This window comes from Zootermopsis nevadensis, unplaced genomic scaffold (genome assembly GCF_977971745.1).
Source record: "Zootermopsis nevadensis isolate Lab colony 2312 unplaced genomic scaffold, Znev_1.0 Znev_ptg000005l, whole genome shotgun sequence".
NCBI classification, from domain to species: Eukaryota; Metazoa; Arthropoda; class Insecta; order Blattodea; family Termopsidae; genus Zootermopsis; species Zootermopsis nevadensis.
The window spans coordinates 937,545-957,864 of NW_028259137.1; the positions used below are offsets into that span (position 1 = coordinate 937,545).

General features: G+C 36.0%; 1 protein-coding gene across 11 annotated transcripts in view; it reads left to right on the plus strand.

Annotated features, from left to right (window-relative positions):
* Positions 1-20,320, plus strand: part of Mctp (multiple C2 domain and transmembrane region protein) — a 245,213-nt gene that overhangs the window by 203,080 nt on the left and 21,813 nt on the right. For 7 of the 11 annotated variants that reach the window (XM_087343294.1, XM_087343295.1, XM_087343298.1 and 4 more), the window contains 7 exons: positions 218-373; positions 1,199-1,385; positions 8,077-8,273; positions 10,831-11,044; positions 11,737-11,882; positions 15,122-15,251; positions 18,749-18,832. In XM_087343294.1, coding sequence (XP_087199420.1) covers positions 218-373; positions 1,199-1,385; positions 8,077-8,273; positions 10,831-11,044; positions 11,737-11,882; positions 15,122-15,251; positions 18,749-18,832 — 1,114 coding nt within the window. The remainder of the gene's footprint in view (positions 1-217; positions 374-1,198; positions 1,386-8,076; positions 8,274-10,830; positions 11,045-11,736; positions 11,883-15,121; positions 15,252-18,748; positions 18,833-20,320) is intronic. The other 4 variants (XM_087343296.1, XM_087343297.1, XM_087343300.1 and 1 more) reach the window with 1 other exon arrangement.

Consider the following 20,320-nt stretch of genomic DNA (forward strand, 5'->3'; position numbering starts at 1 on the left):
CAACCAGTCCATTCCTTTGATGCACGCTAGCTGATGGGAACTGGGAGTTCCAGTCAGGTAGCGTGCAATAAAGGAATGGAGATTGTTCTTGAAATGTGGGCAGAAGATATGGTTTATTCACATTTCAGCCACCTGACATGGCTTGTAGCCTGAGAGTCTTTCATCAACTTCAGTCGCCACAAAGGTTTTGCCTTATTCATTTAATTTGATGTTTCAGATTGGGCAATGAAAAGTACAAGAGTAAGGTTACATACAAGAGTTTGAATCCCAGCTGGCTGGAACAGTTTGATTTGCACCTTTATGATGATCAGTCTCAAGAATTGGAAGTAACAATTTGGGACAAAGACAGATCCAAAGATGATTTTATGGGCAGGTAAATTGAAGCGCTGTGTTATTGTAAATGTTTTACATAAATGCTTCTCCTTCTTCTTTTAGTGCCTATCCATTCCGGATGTTGGCGATCAGCATAGCAATTTGAGCTTTACTGGCTGCTACTCAAAACAACCGCCACGGTGGTCTAGTGGTCAGAACACTAGCCTTGTAATCCTGGGGTCCCGGGTTCAATTCCCGGTGGTGCTCAGATTTATAACTTGTGTTGGGCAAGACCGTGGTCTAGGTATCACGGAGTTTTCCTCCGGGGGCTCCCCGGTTTCTCCGTGGCATCCCAACAATTACTCCATTCACACACAGAAGAAGGCAATGGCAAACCACTTCTGGATCATCTGCCAAGAACGTATATGAACAGGTCCCAGTCCGAGAAAAGGATGGAAGGATCCCGTTCATATGGACCTGTCGTCAGACAGAACACAAATAATAAATAATAATACTCAAAACAGCCCTCCAGTGGACATCGAGAACCAAGTTTTCGGGTTCTGAAGCCAGGAGATTCTTGGCCTGCCAGATCCCCTCTTTCCGAATACTTTCCCCTGGATTATCAGCAGAAGCAGCCCGTATCTATCACTATTTCTCATGATATGACCGAAATATTCCAACTTTCTCTTTTTTATGGCGTTATCAACCTCGACGTCTTTGCACACACATGAATTAACATATAGGAAACAGAAAGTCACATAAATCCACTAGTGTTTGTGCAGTAAGATTAAGTGACTCTTAAAGTAGGCTCAGAAGAATGAGGAATAAATAGTACATAACATATTCAACTTGATTGATTCAATTATTTTCTTTAATTAATTTGCAGATGCACTATTGATTTATCTTGTCTGGAACGAGAGAAAACTCATAGAATATGGCAAGACCTAGAAGAAGGAGCAGGCTCCATCTTTCTGTTGCTTACCATCAGTGGAACTACGGCATCAGAGACAATATCTGATCTGACCACTTATGAGGAAAACCCTCGTGAACGTGAAACATTACAGAACCGCTATGTAAGTTTGTACTTATATTAAGCACTTAGTAACATCTAAGAAAAAGGAAATATTTGTGGTACAAATATTAATTTTCTGTTCTGTAATATTAATAATACTTATGATTACATTTAGTTTAAGTTAGTAGAAGTTTTGGAGTTAAAGAAACCACAAAGATGGTAAAAATTTGAATAAAGTTTCATAAACGGTAACTCACAAATGTGTTATCATGTGTAAACATCACACCTGGAAAGAGATATCATGTGTGAAGCTTAATTTGTGTTTGTAGAGTTTGTATGGTTACCATCTGAAATGGAGATCACAGATTTCAAGCCTTTTGTTGCCCTCGGTGGACTAGTGGTTAGCATGCCAGCCACTGGACCCAAGGTTCGTGGGTTCAATTCCGGCCAAGTTCGATGGATTTTTAAGGGTGATAAAAATCTGTAGCACAACTTCCTTCAGAGGGTGGTCACATGTCGTAGATTTACAGCATATAAAAAAGAACCTTATGAGCATGAATGAGATGTTTCGTAAGCAAAAATTTAGCTGCCATTTCTCACCAAAGTCTCCTGATTTACTGCTAGATGGCTCTGGCACTCAAATCAGGATTGAGTAGAAATTGTGCAGAGGCAGAGGGCTGGTCACTCACTACTCATAAATGCACACTTCAAAAGACCAAGAATCCTCCTAAGTGGGGAGGTCATGGTCCAAAAACAGGCCAAAGCTCCATAGATGATGATTTCAAGCCTTTAGAATAAGACTTATCTGCAGCCCAGTTTTGGAAGTTTGTGTTGTGAACAAAGTCATGTGAGTCTGATAACTTACTTGGCATCTCTCTGAAATAAAAGTGGTCCAGAGAGACGGCGAAGATTATGTCCAGCAAATCAAATAATCTGACTCATAATCTAATGGAAGTATCAAAAAAGAAACATGTCTGCAAATTGTAGTTGCTTATTTAACTCCTTTACTGTTAGTGAAAATATATTTGTCGGTATGCCGTGCATTAGCCAATAGTCACCTTATAGTGAGCATTTATCCACCTGTACAATATTTCATTCCACACACATTCCATTGCAGCATTCTTATATTTGTCATAGATTTACGGAATGTAAAAGAACCTTGCGAGCATGAATGAGATGTTTCATAAGCCATTTCTCACCCAAGTGTCTCCTGATTCACCACTAGATGGCTCTAGCGGACAAATCAGGATTGAGTAGAAATTGTGCAGAGACAGTGGGCTTGTCACTCACTACTCATAAATGCACATTTCAAAGACAAATAAACCTCCCACGTGTTAGGAGGCCAAGGCTCGGCTTCGGGCTGTTGCGCCATAGAATCAGTCGTTATTATATTTGTAATTAAAAGGTATGAGACCTTATCTACCCTCTGTTATGAACAGCCTGAATTACATGGATATATTGTTCAACAGCTAAGAAAGAATGTTGTTGCAACACACAGTATCCTGTTCACTCTGTAACACACAATGTGCTCGTCCATGCAGCAGAACTGTTACATCCACAACAGTGAAAGGATTGATATCATAAATTATGGATTTATAATAGTACATCATCATTAGATTTACTGTTATCAGCTCATAGGTCATTCCTTATGTACTCCTCTTTACCCATTCTTCTTCTAAGGTTCTCCGGTCCGTATTCGGTCCATGGCCTCCTCAATTCTCCTCTTCCATTCGGTCCCATCCTCCGCTCGGATGATAGGTCCGTCTGTCAGTGGCTTTGATTGAGGTTTCGAAACATCTTCCTTTTTACGGTGCAAGGTTGTTAGCCTTGCGACCAACCCCCAACCTGGAGGACCAGGGTACCTGTCTTAGTCTGACCTCTCCCCCTCGACCAATCTGGCTAGGGAGTCCCTACAAGTAGCAATGCTACCGCCAGCATAGCTCTTTGGATCACTGAGGTACTCAAGCCCCACCACCACGACAAGGTGCAGATACCATTAAGTGGGGCCTCTTTACCCATCAAAGCCTGTAATTTCTTTATTGTCTCAGTAAAAGTTCTTCTAATCAGAATTAAGTTCAGTCATCTCATTGAGATTCTTCATCTGTTATGGGCTATGCTGTCTGGCCAATTATGATTCAGAATTAATTGTGAAAAAGTAAATTCTTTATACTTTTAGTATAACTTAGTACATGTGAACCTCTTCCTGCACAGGAGAGAACAACACAGAAGGATATGGGCATATACTTATGTCCCATATGAGTTTGAGACTCACAATCAAATCCCATGGTAGCCTAAAGCGGCCCATCCACGTATGAGTCTGGCTTGCAAGTCCGGCTCGACTTGGGTTCCATTGAGCCAAACTCGTTTGTGGGTGGGGTGTCACGAGCCGAGTCTGCTATGCATGTGGTGAAATATATCTGAGCCCGGCTCACGAGTCAAGCTCACCGAGCCAGACTCACAAGTCAGACTCGTACGTGGATGGGCCGCTTAAGACTATGTGTGCCATCTAGAGTGTGCTAACTGTGGTTCGCTATTGTTTTCCTTGTGCTTAGTAGATGTAGGCCTCATTTAAATTGTTAATTATACTTGCAGTACGTATCTTACATTGAACTCGTTGTTTGCTTGTATGTTATATTTTCTGTACACTTCATTTATTTGTTTTTACATATCTGCTTGCTTTCAGGCTGTGATGGGAATCCAATGATCAGGGAAATTGTACATTCACTTCCTCATTTCGTTGAGGTCAATAGTCAGTTGCTTTTGTTAAAGTACATTATTTATGGTATTTTTGTTACCACTTGTTCTGTTTCAGTTGCTTGATAAACGTTTTATTTGCTTGGAACACATGATTATTGTTTATATGTTGGAAGTCTTGTCTTTTCTATTAACTCCTACGTTTATTGTTATAGAATTTATTACGAACTTAACGCTCATAAATAATAAGGTTCTACTGTATTTATCAGTTATTACATGAGTCATTATGTACAAAGTACAGTTATGACCTATTTTTTTGTTATTTTTATAGGCTCTTATTGTTAGCTATAATTATTATAAAAATAGTAACAATTGTGTTAAAAATATCCATCCTCTGCTGTACATTTTTCCCAGCATTCATTCAGTTCTTCAGAACATTTCTGGAAATCATCGTGTGTGATCTGTTGCAGAAGTTGTTAAAACTGCCTAAACTTCTGCTGCATCCTTATGTGATGATCTTTCAGGGAAACTCCAGATCATTAATTGCTGTTGTGATGTGTTTACCATTGATCCTCTATGATTATTACATTCTCTCTATGTCAATATTTTTTTATTATATATATATATATATATATATATATATATATATATATATTATTTTTTTTTTTTTTTAATTAATTAATTAATTTATTTATTTATTACATTTAGTTGGCAGATACATTGTGTCTTGCAGATTTGCTTACTTGAATATGAATGAAATTCTACCATTGTCCGGAGTTGTGTCTAACACAATATGAACATCACTGCTTCTGCGCCTGTTCTTGCGTTCGTTTTGACCTGCAGTATTTTGGACCTTCTGCTATAGGGGTTGTCTTCCAACAATTCATAGTTATCCTTGAACTTTTTATGTGTGGACATATATGAGTAGACTCCAGAATACCTGCCATTCTGTTGCTGTATTTATTTCTGTCCAGAAAAGTTTTTAAGTCTGCTACTTATTATTCCCATAATTTTAGCTATTTCTTAAGGTTAGATGGGTTACAGATTGTACTCATGCATACAAATTTATATGAAGGAAGTCAGTGTAACTGTGTTGCAGTGTGTTAAAATTTTGCCTGAGTTACTGGCTGTCCCTACTGAGATTTTCATGTTTTTTTTTCTCAGTTTCTAAAAAAACCTTTGGCGATTCACCAATTGTTATAATTTTTCCTTCTCATTTGTTGTTATATAATGTCTGCTGTTGAAAGATTACTGATTATTCTTTTGATCTTAGTAAGAAGAAGTAAAAAGTCGACAAAAATTACATTTGACTTGAGACCTTCTAACTGAGCACCAAAGAATTAATATAAGAACCAATATTTGCTTAGTATGAATTCTGCATGTTGATAGTTGGGTATACTAAATCATTAGAGTAAATCTAGGAGTACAGTGAAAATTTTTGTAAGTTTTTCAAAATTTATGCTGGACATCACACTTAAGTGATTTATGAAAGACTGAATTAAAAAGTGACTGCAGTAGGTCTGTTATGTCCCTAGTAAGTTGTAATCAGGATTTTCAGTTTTGGTGTTGTGGTGATGCACTTTGGATGCCTACTGTTATGGACCTGTTTTTCAATTTCAGAGATCATATTGAACAACTTGAGAAAATTTGATGGCGGTGGCTTATGGCTTATTCTTCTGATGGGGAATCTGTATAACTAAATGTAAAATAAAATTGCCAAATTCTACTAAATTGTAATACTGCATTTCCTTGATTTTAAGATACACTGTTTTCACATTTTAACATTTTTGAAATCGGGGTACATCTTACAGTTGATGGTGTCTGAGCATGAATATAGCTTCTTTTTCCTGAAAACCTATTACTAAATCATGGGTTCATCTTAAAACGATATAAATATATTATTAATTAAATGCAAGTGTCAGGGGCTTCAGCATCAGTGACGTCATCGCTACTAAGCATTTTTAAATCTTATTGGCAACACATGCAGACATGTATGTATTGCAGTATTGTCATCACACCATTTTTATGAATATTGATGGGGTATTTATGAATGATAAGTAGCAAAACACTTCCTGTAAATGAACAGAAATATGTTACACGCTTATTTACCTGACTTGCTGAATGTTATTTTTTGCGTACTGTTTAAATGTCTTCCTCGTAAAGAGAGCTAGGGTATTTGTGAAGTGCTGTCTCACATTCTTTTTCTCCAGTGCCCCGTCTTCACCTTGTCACTCCCGACACATACAGACTACCTCCTCAACTGAGACACTTCTTTCTTCATAATGACATGGTTACAACTGAATCATGTTCTGTGAATGACTCATGATGTCATCTACATACAGTGTGTCTGGACTGGAGGTATCAATAAATAAATATTTTTAAGGAACAGGTAACAGATAATGCACAAACTCGCCAAGTTATTAAGAAGATGGCTGTCTTCTGGGATGTTGCATCGAGTTACTATTTCCAACATGAAAGATTGTCTACATCATGTCTGCATGTGTACAGGAAAGCTTAGTTAACAGAAAACAAGGCCTTGTGACTAGTTGAGTGGGAGAAACAATTCAGTGCATCGTGTGGACACCACAGAAAAAGTGTGGTGGATGTTGTTAGTAAAACTTAAGTCTCTGACTTATGTGCAGTGTTATATTTGACATGGAATGCACCTATGTATAGATCAATTATACATTTGAACAGAACACAGATATGTGAGAACTCTGGTACCACAGACTGGAATATCTGTGAAGCAGAAGATGATCATACACATGCAAACTGCACTCACCAGGAGGCTTCATTAATTAATAATAATAATTTGGGTGTTAAAACATGAATGGAACATGCCAAAAATTAATGTTTGATGTGGGCTGATGAATCATTGATGACTTTTTCATCCGTGAGGCGACAGTAACTAGAAACATGTATCTGGACATGATTGAGAATTTTGTTTTATATCAAAACCCCACAAATTGTTTTAACATCAAGGTACCTCCCATGTCACCGCAGTAAAGTGCTTACTTTTTTGAACCTTGTGTCTTGATTAGTGGTTCAGAAGAGAAAGGCCCTTGCCTGGCCGTTCAGGTCACTGGACCTCACCCTAATAAACTTGTTTTTGTGGAACACTGTGCACCAAGTCATCCTTCGTGGTCTAGTAGTAACGTGTTTGTAGACTCAAACCTGGCCAAGGTCGATTGATTTTTAAGGGTAATAAAAATCCATAGCACAACTTCTTTCAGAGGGGTAGTAAAGCCAGCAGTCCCATGTTGTAGATTTACGGCATGTGAAAGAATGTTACGAGATGTAAGCAAAATTCATCTGACATTTCTCACCCACGTCTCTGGTAGAGGCCTTGCGATGGGCTGTTTACTCGTTCAAGGAAGTTCCTACCAAATGTCTAAAAATAGATCAGAAAACCTCTGAAAGGAGGCCCCTGTGCTCCACGTAGGAGGAAAAAGGGTGTAAGAAGAAGATTGTGTGCCAAGAGAGAGTGCAAAATTAGCAGGAACTGAGGGAATGTATAATTTCAGTAGCACAGGTCAGCCCTAACATTCTAGAAAACACTTGGCTGATTTCCAGACATTCATTTGCACATCCAATGAACAGCAAAGGGTGTGCATGTTGACTTGAACAGAAATGTAAACCTTAAGAGTTACATATATGTTGTACACTAATAAACCTGTTAATCTCTCAGAATTATTTATTATTTCTTGATACCTCTAGCCTTGAAGTGTGTCAGCATATCTATACTATGATAATATTTGAGTTAGTGTTGGCCCAAGTAGCGTGATTGCTGAGCCATACTGACATTTGAACAGTACCTTAGGTGTAATAATGAATATCCCTCCCTTTGTAAATGGCTTTCTGTAGATGATTTCCATGTTTATTGTTCTAGGACTGTGTAACCCTTTGTAGTAGATTAATGTTACATGTATGCACCTTCATTAGGGATATAAACCTACAAGAAGATAAGTTGATGGAGATTCCATATTGTAGTATCCTGTAATCGTGCTGTGTTCATGTTGCCACAATAGCAGTAATATGTACACACTTACCATGTGTAGGCATTCCTTCGTACTCTCCAAAACCTCCGGGATGTTGGTCACCTGACTGTGAAGGTGTTCCGGGCGCAAGGGCTAGCAGCAGCCGATCTGGGGGGCAAGTCAGATCCGTTCTGTGTATTGGAACTGGTGAATGCCCGCCTTCAGACACAAACAGAATACAAGACCCTAACACCATCATGGCAGAAGATATTCACATTGTATGTTTGTTATTACACTTGATTCATGTTGTGCTTTATCTGCACCAAGATCTCTGTTTTACAATGCTGCATGGTATCACTAAACTTTGTATGTATGTGTTTGTTCTCCAATATTTAGTTGCGTAAGCTACATTAATTTTAAACATTTTTTTTTTTGGTCCCTGTGCATCAGTTTTGAATGATGCTACTTCTTGTCTACTATATTGATGTAATATAAATATAATTATATATTTCATAATTATATGTACAACTTAGAGTGGAACATACCTTTTTCACTTTCATTAATGTGTTAATTAGTATATAAATATTTTCATAAAACATCCTTGAAGTAAAGAGATTGGTGAATAAAATATTTTTATTTTCTTCATAATGTTTTATCATTCCTGGCTGTCCATAACATAAGAAAAGTCAGTCAGTGCTTTATGGCTGAAACTTGAAGAGATCAATATCCAATAGTAATGTATTTTCGTAACAGACAATATTATCATGACTTGATGGAATATGATTATTTTAATTATTTGATGGACATTATGGTAATTCTGTTCAGAAAGTTTGTTACTTTTATGTTTAATGCTATGAAATATATACAGTCCTTTCAGGTCTGAAACAGTTAGTGGCCCAACAGTAGCCATTTCTCACTAAACGTTTCTTTCTAAGTTTGGGTTTTAGTAAAGCCTGACAGAAACTTCTCAAGATTTTGAGAAAAAGATTTCTGTAGAATAAAAAGCAATACCACTTGTTTCTTTATAAAGCTGTTTGAAAGTGTGGTTGACAAAATTCTGAATGAGTTTTGTATGATTACATAACACATATATCTGTTTGCAACAGAATTAGTGTTCTAAGAACAGAAACATTTTAAATATGAATAAATCAGAAAATAAGCTACATTTATGTGCCGAGTCTAACAAAAATTAGTTATTGTATAATCTAAATTATGGATAACTGAGTTTTTGGGCTTTGTTTACCATCTGGTATTTTAAAAACATGTTTCGAAGACCAGATCTGTCTTCATCCTCTATTGTAAGGAATGTGGGAACCTGAGGATGAAGACAAATAATGTCATCAAAACGTGTGAGTTCTTAGAACACCAGATGATGGACAAAGTCCAAAAACTCAGTAATCCAGAAATCTTTACAATAAATTTACATTGTGTATGTAACTGGCAAATAATTAAGCATAGACTATACATTTGTGATTTATGTACATTTACAGATAATTCATATCCCATTTCTCTGAAATATTTTACTTGTGGATTAGGTCATATAGCAAGTCACACTACTTCAGGATTTTACAGTACTAAAAATTTTTAATAGCTTTAGGAAATACATATATATATATATATATATATATATATATATATACATAGTTATATTCTTTCCAGTCTTTCCTCATAAATCTTTCTTGATTCTACAGGTGGAAAGAGGCTTATAACTTACAGTGCTATAGAGTATTCCTTTATACAGAGTGAGTCAGAAGTATGTTTACAAACTTCGTGTGCGTGTTCCAGGATCAAAAATAAGAAAAAGTGTTCCTATAAACGTGAGGTCGCAAATGTTTCATTTTCGAAATAATAGCCAAAAATAAGTTTCAATGAATTGACTTTATATCAAAGTGAACCCAGCTTCCAGCAAAGATTTTCAATTAAATTTAGGGCAGGAATTGTTGGCGACATGCTTATTGTTCTACACATGCTTCCATCGTGTCTAAGATGACCTTCATATCGGCGATTCTGAAGAAGTCACTTGCCACGTATCCTTGAAGTTGTACCACTGAATACAAGAAGACAAATGTGGTTTATGCACGACAGAGCCCCAGCACACTTCTCCCGTCGCGTCAGAGACCATCTCAATGAACAGTACCCTCAGCGATGGATTGGACGTGGTGGCCCAGTAGCATGGTCACAGAGGTCACCGGACCTGATTCCATTGGACTTTTATCTGTGGGGTCATTTGAAGTCCGTCGTTTATGCAACACCCATAAACAATGATGGGAACGTGTGCAGATTTCATTCCAGATGATTCGAGGTAACCCTGGTGTGTACGAACGAATTCGTCAGTCTTGTGTACGTCGTGCTTGTGCATGTGTGGAGAATGAACAACCTTTGAGCATCTGTTATAAAGAAACATCCCTGTCCTTAAACTTGGTAATAAAGGCATACATTGAAACTTAGTTTTGGCTATTATTTCGAAAAAGAACCATTTGTGAACCCATGTTCATAGGAACATTTTTTCTTATTTTTGATCCTGGAACACGGACAAGAAGTTTGTAAACATACTTCTGACTCACCCTGTATAATATTCATATCTATAGCCTTTGTATCGAGTTTGGATGAAAATGTAGTTTGGAACTGTACATCTTAATCGAAAGAACCCGAAATTCTCAGTAACCTTTTCCTTTGAGAAGTTATTTTTTAGTGCTAAATTAATGAACAACCAAGAATAAAAGAATGATCTTAGACAATTTGTCTTCGTCACTTCAGTTTCAATAGAATTTTTAGTTAATACTTCATTGGTTAGTGGGGTAATGTTACAATTTATATGTAATTTGTGTTTGACAGCAATGTGAAGGACATCAATTCAGTTCTTGAGGTGACCGTATATGATGAAGACAGGGATCACAAAGTAGAGTTCCTTGGAAAAGTGGCTATTCCATTACTGCGGATTCGTAATGGCGAAAAGAAGTGGTACTCCCTCAAAGATAAGAAGCTGCATGGAAGGGCAAAAGGCAGTTGTCCACAGATACTGCTGGAGATGACGGTGCTCTGGAATCCTGTAAGTGTTATCGTCATGCCAGTAGAGTCCTCATTAGTTTTACTATTTTCCTTCTAAAGAGTAGTTTCATACATGTTAGATTTGAGGTTTTGACAGTAGTGAGTCTGAAGATTGCTGTCTTTTGAGTTGTTGTGCGCGATGGTCTGCTAGATGTCCACCGACGTTTCAGATGTCATGCTGCCTCTGCCATCAGGGCGATGAATCATCAGGAAGTTGTTCTACGGATTTTTATCACCCTTAAAAATCCGTCGACCTCGGCTGGGTTTGAACCTTGGATCCAGTGGCGAGCACGCTAACCACTAGTCCACCGATGGCGACTAATGATTTCACAATTTTTGACTTTAAGTCATATCATTTCTTCACATTTTTAAATAAGTAATTTCAGTTGTAAAACTGAATTTTACAAAAAGTAAAAGAATATAGGTGTCGCAATTATGTAATGAAACAGCATACTAATATTTAAAATGTTCTTAATGTTTAAATGCATGCTTGAATTGCAATGGTTTCAGTCAACTCTGACAACCACAACAATGATGATAATGGCAACAGAAGCAGTAGTGCCACAATCAGAGTATTCTTGTTAAGTGTTCAGATATTCTAAGTTTCAGTCCAGGATTATGTAAAGTGATGAAGTCTGGAATATTGTTTGATTTCATTTTCTGTTACTGATCATCAAATGTCCTCATTTTCAGATTCGTGCCTCCATCAGGACACTGAACCCAAAAGAGGATAAATATATGCAAACTGAAGTGAAATTTAAACGACAGGTTTTTGTAAGAAATGTAATGAGGCTAAAAGCCATCATTATGTTTTTTATTGAGCTTGGAAAATTTATTCAGTAAGTAAATATTACATTTTATTTCTTCTTTTAAATAGTGAAGTTAATATTTTCAGATGGTACCTCAGAATTTACATATCATGAGCAACAAAGAATATAACAAATGGTTAATTGTATTTAGTTTTTCATTTTGTAGGCATTCCACTAGACTTTGTCGCATGTAGAAGATTGTCTGTACGTTGAAACATGTGAGAACTTCGGATTTAACTTAATTCAGCATGCAGTATTAATGGTGATCTTCATGTTTGTATGCATGAGAATTATTATCAATGTTCTATCGTGGATTGAAATTAATTTATCCCTTTAAAGATGCTGTCGGTGTGGCCCTATTCTTATTGGCTTTTTGGAGCATTTTAAATGACAGAATGCACCCAAATGGGCAAATTTAATTGTTCTGAATCTTGCATTTTGTACCTTTATTAACTGTCCATATTTTGATATCAGTGTCACATTGCAACAAAAAAATATTTTAAGATATATGAGCACAATAGTCATTTTTTAAATACATTATAGTTGTGGATAATTTACACATTTAAAATTTTGAAGGAATTTTGAACAAAAAAATTTAAAAGAATGTATTGAATGTAAATGTGTTCAGTAAGGGCATTGTGTTTCATCTGACTTCTGTCTTGTAAGGCTGTTCTAATTTCTTTAACAAAAGTTGGAAACAGTAGGCCTCTGTATTCTGGCATGTTTTTGCTTCCTGTAGCCAGTACATCTTGCATCAAAAACTCTTAGTCACGCCACATATGCTTTTGCTGGTGTTCGGAATTTTAGTTTCGCCGTTTGTAGAAGGCTCCTATACTTCATAAGAAATTCTTAGTAAAGAAGTTTGGAGATGGTCAAACACAAGGTGACTATCGAAAGTCTTGACATGTGTAAAATTATTTATAACGTTATACAAATTGTGCTTGAAATAATGTATGCATGAATTTGCCACCACATATTCGGTGCAAGCAGTCCTCTGGTCTAACAAACAGAACCTGTGCGTCCCTGCACCACACACATAAAGCTTGGCCAAAATATATTTGTTTTGTAAGCCTTTATTGTGATGTGGATTGAAAGAGCGTTAGGTATTGAAAAAATAATTGTGTTTGAATGACGTGTTTCCAAAGCCTCTACTTTTCTTATTACATAGAGTTCTTCTCTATTTGACATCAGAAGTAATGTTGTCATGCTCCTTGTCTAGGTAAAGTACAAGTTTATTCCATATTTTCTATTTTTGTGGGAGAAGGGTAGTACAACTGAAAAACTACATCATTCACATAAAAAAAATTTGGGTGGTGACTGATCTAAGAGTGAGTTGGAGATTCTTAAGGTAATCAAAAACCCGTATGATCTCCCATAGCTTGTCAATATCCATACTTGTCATGTCAGACAAATTTTTATTTTCTGTTTAGTGTTGAACTGGGAAAGTTGTAAATAATATATTGGAAAGGATTAAAAAAAACAATTGTGATCTTTTAAAAAGTACTGTCTAAATGTTTGCCTGGCATGGCTAGGAAATACAATTAAAACTCTCAGTCAAGATGTCAGGCCTCTGGGTTCAGATATGAACATTAAACATACTGAATACACGGCAGGATTGCTAACCTCTCTTCCACAAAGTCGGTAAAATATTTTTTTGAGGTTAATCTTTAAACATAGTTAAAAAAGAATGAAGTGATGATGAACCTATTTTGATGTGACCCCATGATATGAGGTACACAGTGTAAATCAGTATACTGTCAGAGACATTGAATTTAATTACGGTATCCCTGTTTTTGCTTCTTTTATCTTGTAACACTTTATTCATCGTAACTTCATCATGGTGTTCTATATCAGACATATTCGAGGTACATTGTTTGTCAGACTCAGAATTAAAATTAAAACACCAACTCATTTGCATTGATATAACAATAAATTTTTGTTATGGCACTAGCAGTGAGACTGTTCATTTTTAGATGCATTAAACTGAAGTTGTCGCCCTCGGTGGGCAAGTGGTTAGCATGCTCATCACTGGACCCAAGGTTCGTGCGTTCAAACCTGGCTGAAGTCGATGGATTTTTAAGGGTGATTAAAATCTGTAGCACAACTTCCTTCGCAAGGGAGGTAAAGCAGGTAGTCCCATGTTGTAGATTTATGGCATGTAAAAGAACCTTACGGGCATAAACGAGATGTTTCATAAGCAAAATTCTGTGGCCATTTCTCACCCATGTCTCTCTTGACTCTGCTAGGTGGCTCTAGCAGACAAAATCAGGTTTGAGTAGAAATTGTGCAGAGGCAGTGGGCTTGTCACTCACTACTCATAAATGCATGCTTCAATAAAGACGAAACCTCTCACATGGGAGGAGGCCAAGGCTCGGCTTGGGCTGTTGCGCCATAGAGTCAGTCAGTCAGTCATTAAATTGAAGTTGATAGAATCCAAAATGTTAGTTTTACTTCATCATATCTCAGCTGGATTGGACATTTTAGTAATATCATACGGTGAGAAAATGACCTGTTTGTGCATGTTAATTTAAAGTCTCCATGGCTGGATATTGATCCGTTCATTCTGAATAAAGACCAAAAGTTGTTGATAGAATATTATTCTCCTGTATGTTAAGGGTTAATTGAATGATACATTCTTTTATTTTGAAATGTGTCTGTGCATTTATTGCTGTTATACTTCAGTGTCATAACGTCTGTTGTTAAAGTGCATCTGTGAACGCTGCTTGATGTGAAATAATTTTAGTAGTTCATCATTTATGTGGATTAGATTGTGAAGAAGGTCTCACTGCAAAAAGTGTATATGTACATTGTAACTGTAAGTAATTCTATAACTAAATTAAACAATTTAAAGTACTCATGTTGACTGTGTGCAGTGATACGTTCTCTGGCAATCAGCTGTGTCAATATGAAACAGCTCCAAAATTTGGGGACGGCCTCTGTCTGCATTATGAGTGATACAAATTTAGCGATACATATTTCAGTTGGTCTGATAGAATTCAATCTCCATTGGCCAAGGACTAACCAAAGGAAGATCAATGGATTGAGTCAGTCATCCATCTTACAGTTGACCCAGTTCACTGTTGCCTATCCTGGATGTGATGGTACGTGAAGTCAGCATTCGCCCATTTGTCCTAGCTGAAGGTTCAATTCCATATTGGCACAGCCTGAGAAAGACTTTATTGTAATACAAATTGTTAGAAAAAATTTCTGTTTTGAAGAGTGGGCATTGTGAGAAAATAGGACATTATATTCTTACACGTGTGTTACAGGAGTTGCTTCGAATGGGAATCAACGCCTCGCAGTATCGTAGCGTTAGTAACATTCATAGTTCTGTGCTACTACTTTGAGCCTTACATGATACCAATAGTGATGCTCCTCATCTTCCTGAAGTATTATGTAGTAAGTATGAGTTACTCTTCAGTCCGTAGTGTGATGCTGTGAAACATCTGAGTAAGATTTTTCTCATAATTAGTATCGTGTAATAGATGTACTCATAAGGTAGACTGTGCAGTGCCTTGTGAGATTTCAATCTGTCATAGCAGTGAGTATGAAAATTACTTTTGTCTGGAATGTTCCACTTTGTAGTCACATAAAAATTGATCAACATTTCAGAGGTGCTTACTGCCTCGTTGCCCTTATGATGGCGGCAATAAGTAGCTTTGTAGGATTTGAGGTATTCGCAGCGGTAAGTCTGAAGATTGCTGTCATCTGGGTTGTTGCACCGTGTAGTCTGGTAGATGTCCACCAATGTTTCAGAGGTCCATCTACCATACTACACGGCGCAACAACCCAGAAGTCAGCAATCTTCAAGAAGTAGCTTTGAAATATCAGTCAACTTCTTTGAAACTAACATACCAGAAGACTCCTTGTTGTGCATTGTTTTATGTAACGTATTTAGAAATATTGACTTTGTTATTCCATTAATGGGTAATAAATTCTTTTTTAAATGTCTTGGTTATTTTGATATTAGGATAAAATATTTATTTATGTTACTGAACAGAATGGTTCACTGAAAGTAGTGGTTGGAATTTGTTTACCAAAATGGAAATCAAGGTTCAGAAGTACACAATTTTTCATATAGATGCTATGCTCATAAGTTTTTTTCTAATTATTAACGTGAGCTGTGGCAGCTCATTTAGTAAAGTAATTGGCTGCTGAGTGGATGGCTGAAGTTTTGATTCCCAGCAAAGAAGAGTTCTCACTTCACTGGTAGATATTGACCACCTGTGGAACCTACACAGTCTCTTGGTCAGTGAGTACCTTGATAGATGCTTTCTCCAAGGGATAAAAACCACGAATGTGGAGTTTTGCCTCAGAAGCTTCTGATTGGTGCTTAGTCATAAGATAAATGTTAACATTTGTGCTATGGAATAATTAACACCTTCATGATTTGTCTTGACCTTGAGACTATCTGTTGTGAGGTTTTTATGTTTTTTTCTTTCTTTCTTTCTTAGTCCCACCAGGCAAATGTTGGTGTATAACATTGAATAGACCAAGACCACTTCCTCACTTATCTTTTTTGTTATTTGCTAATCATCTTGTCATTGTACACTATAACATCTTAACAGTTTAAAAAAAGAATAAATGAAAATTCACTGTTGCAGGCATGTGAGATGGTTCTTTGCCCGATGGATGTCTTGTTTTATGTTTATTGGGGAATCTTTTTATTTTGTCAGTTTGTCAGAGTATCAGTGTGAGGTTTATCTTAAGATTAATAAATCAAGTTACTTTTAACTTAAAATTTATGATAAATGTTGAAAATACAGTGCTGCTTATTTATCACAATAGTATTGGCTGGGTGGGATTTAAATATCCGATAACTCTCTATCTATCTATCTCTCTCTGTACTGTACTGTGCATACATCTTAACCTACGTTTTTCTTTCCACAGCTATGGCCAATGGTGTTTGTCTGTTTCGTAACTAATAAACGTGTGTTTCCCAAAAACAGTATATTAAGTGGCCCTCCTGTTGCTCTCAGAATATGTGCACATTCACTGTGTTTTTAAACATGTAGGTGGCTTCCCAGAACAGAACCGAATGTAACTAATAAAATCCTGTAAAGAATTACATTTTTTATAAAGTTTAATCAGGTAAGGATAAAATGGCTACAATGTAGAATGTATCGGCTGCAGCATTATTCACACTAAGTATCACGTCCTGTACAGCAATTTCTTGAATACCGTATTGTGCTTGAATCTGGTCAGCCAGCTATCGGAGGCATTGAACTCACCTTCAAACTTTAAAAACTTGGCTTTCGCTGCACGTATGTGACCAAAGACCGATGTTTGTCTAGCTTTTCTTTATTTCTTACATTTAGTATGCATATTTTTACATATTTGGAGTGAGAAGAAATAAATAAATCAGCTTAATGAAATTTAAATATGTAAATTTGTGTAGTACAAAGGACATATTATTTAAAAAGTTTAATCTAAATATGTATACAGGGATAAAGTATCTAACAATGTTGGAAATGGACTGATACTTGCTATTCATTATTGCAAATGTTGGTCAGTTGCTACATCCAAATCAGTTTCTTTACAAGAAAGTGTTTACAATCTGAAATCATTAGAAATTAAAAACTTAAACTTTTATTTCTGTTGGAAAATCAAATTGCAGTATGTTTTTGATAAGTGATTAGAAAAAGGACACTTCAAACACACTGCGGAAGGAAATTACATTTACAGTTTTTAATTTTGCTTATCTGATAATTATTGTGTGTGCATTCTCAAATACATATTTCTGTCATAGATGTCTATTATATTGAAGATGTTTGAACCACTGCTGTAAAGGAATGACTTTTGGTTATTCACAATTAAGTATCTCAAAATATCAATATTTAAGTGTTCTTAACATGATCCCAGAAAAAGAAATCTATAATTCTCTTACCTCTAGTTCATTTACCTAGATGAATGTCACTTGATAGAATTTCAGTAATTACAATAATTATGTAAATGTTTTTGCTGTAACATGAAAAATTGTTATGTTATGTGTGTTTTGTGAAACTGTGCCTTTGTAAGAGATTTGATGGTTTTACAGCAATGAAGATATGAGTATCTGTCTTCTGAAGATATCCGTCTTCTGGGTTATTGCGCTGTGTAGTCTGGTCGATGTTAACCAACGTTTCAGAGGTCATACTGCCTCCGTCATCGCCCTGATGACGGAGGCAGTATGACCTCTGAAACGTTGGTTAACATCGACCAGACTACACAGCGCAATAACCCAGAAGACGGATATCTTCATACTCACCGCTGTGAGAACCTCAAGTCTTACATCTGTCTTCTGGTTTGTGATGCTGTGTAGTCTTGTAGGTTGTTACCAACATTTCAGAGGAAAGTATCATTCCCATCTTCAGGGTATACGTTATTTACTTCTGTCTTGTGTCTGTGTATAGTACTTCATAGTGTCACAATCAAGGAGTACAGAGTTTTGATAACTTTCTTCATTGTGTGTAAATATGTGAAGTTCTTTGGGTAAATGAATTTAAAATGTTAACAGAACAGTTTTTAACGTGACTTGTCTTTAAAATCTAAACATTCTTTTTGTCAGTGAAATTAATTTCTAATTCTTACTAGGGATAAACTGTTTAAAAGAGATGTCTCTTGATGTAGTTGTTCAGATCTGGCTTATTCTTAGCTTTGTGTGTGCGCGTGCACATGCACTGGTGTGTGCTTGCATGTATACATTATATTTTATACAAAGTATTTCAAAAGCATAACAAACTTCAAAGGATTCCTTGCTTGTCTGTCCTGTCTTTTTGTTATCGTAATTAAATTTCTTTGTTCATTTGATCTTCTTCTTACCACCATTTATTTAATTTATTTCTTATAATACGTTTTGTTTACAGTTTTACTTTAGTTTGAAATATTGGCAGAACAAAACAAATTTATGGTTTCAGGTTCATGTTTTACACAAGGATAGCATTTCCAACATTATTCACCGTCTTATTTTCAATCTAAACTGTAGATGGAATGGTGGAAAGGTAAGAAGTTATATATTGCAACCTCGAAATAAAAGGGTTTAATCTGACTTAAGCCAAAAATGAGATTTGTATATAAAATTGTTGTAATGTCATAATAGATTATTAACCAGCATGTTGTGCCTGGATGTTGATATAAGATGATATGATAATTTGAATTTTAAAGGTAAATTTGTGTTGATCAGATGTATTATGAATTTGGCATTGATTTTGCAGTTTTAGTAATCTATATGTAGCAGACGAGAATAAGCGAAGTTGTCTCTCTCTCATAAGTTACTACATAGGTAACCAACTTCTTGTGGAATGGACAGTGAGTGATATGCAATACCAACTACAAAAATTACTGATAGTTACACTTATGTAGAATTCATACTAGGCAGGAAGGTCTATATGAAAACTACTTGGATTTTTTATTTTGATAGAGGAAGTTTATGTTGAAAATTGTTGTGGGGCAGTGGATAAATGTAAAAAACTTTCCTTGCAAATACTTGTCTTCCTTCTGTTGTTCAATGAGGGAAAGTAAGGAGAAAAAGACCCGTAGAGTAATGTTTCAGTTAATATAAAATAATGATATTAATGAAAGTGTGGTTTTGTTTATTTATTTATAGTTTATTTAATGGTGTGTTTTCAGTTACTGAGACTGTATAGTGTCAAATGAGAGGATTATAGTGAATAATGAATTGGAAAGTATGTGGAAGGAAGCAGTTGTAGCCTAATTTAAGGTACTATACTGGCATTTGTCTTCAGGGACTGAGTAAAACCACAAAAACCTCAATCAGGTTAGCCTGTCTTCGGGCCTAGACTTGAACCTGGCGCCTCCTGATTATGAAGCAGCAATGGAAGGAAATCACTGAGTAACATATCACATTTGAAATTATGAAAAAGTAAACATATGATTTGACTAATACGAGGTTCAGACAGATGAAGCTCTGATTAGGCAAAAGGCTGCTGGATTAATATTTATATTAAACCACATGAGTGAAAATTTGACCTACCATTGCACAGGTAAATTAATAACATCAGATTAAATTTGGGTAACACTTGCTAGCATTCAGTTCAGAATCTTTTATTTTCCTGTTTTCTGTTTAGAAGTGCAAATATTTAAACGTGTAAAACTATAATTTACCACTGAACATAATAGTTGAATGGTTAGCTCTCCTGCATGTATTTGGGAGGTCCTGGGTTAAAATCTTTGCTCAGAGAGTGGCATTTTTTATATTTTTCTTAGTCTGGCCAGGCTAATGCCATGAGAGTACCTTAAATTGGGCCACAATCACTTCCTTCCAAATCCTTTCAAATTCATTACTCACTGTCATCCTCTCCGCTGACATTATATAGATACTTTGAGCATCAGTAAATAAATATAATTTTACCAGTTTTGTTATATGGTTGTGAAACTTTTTCTAGCCATAAGGGAAGGACAGATAGAAGTTACAGAAGGCAATATATATAATGAACATAATTTTTATTCATTACCAGTTACTGTTAGTG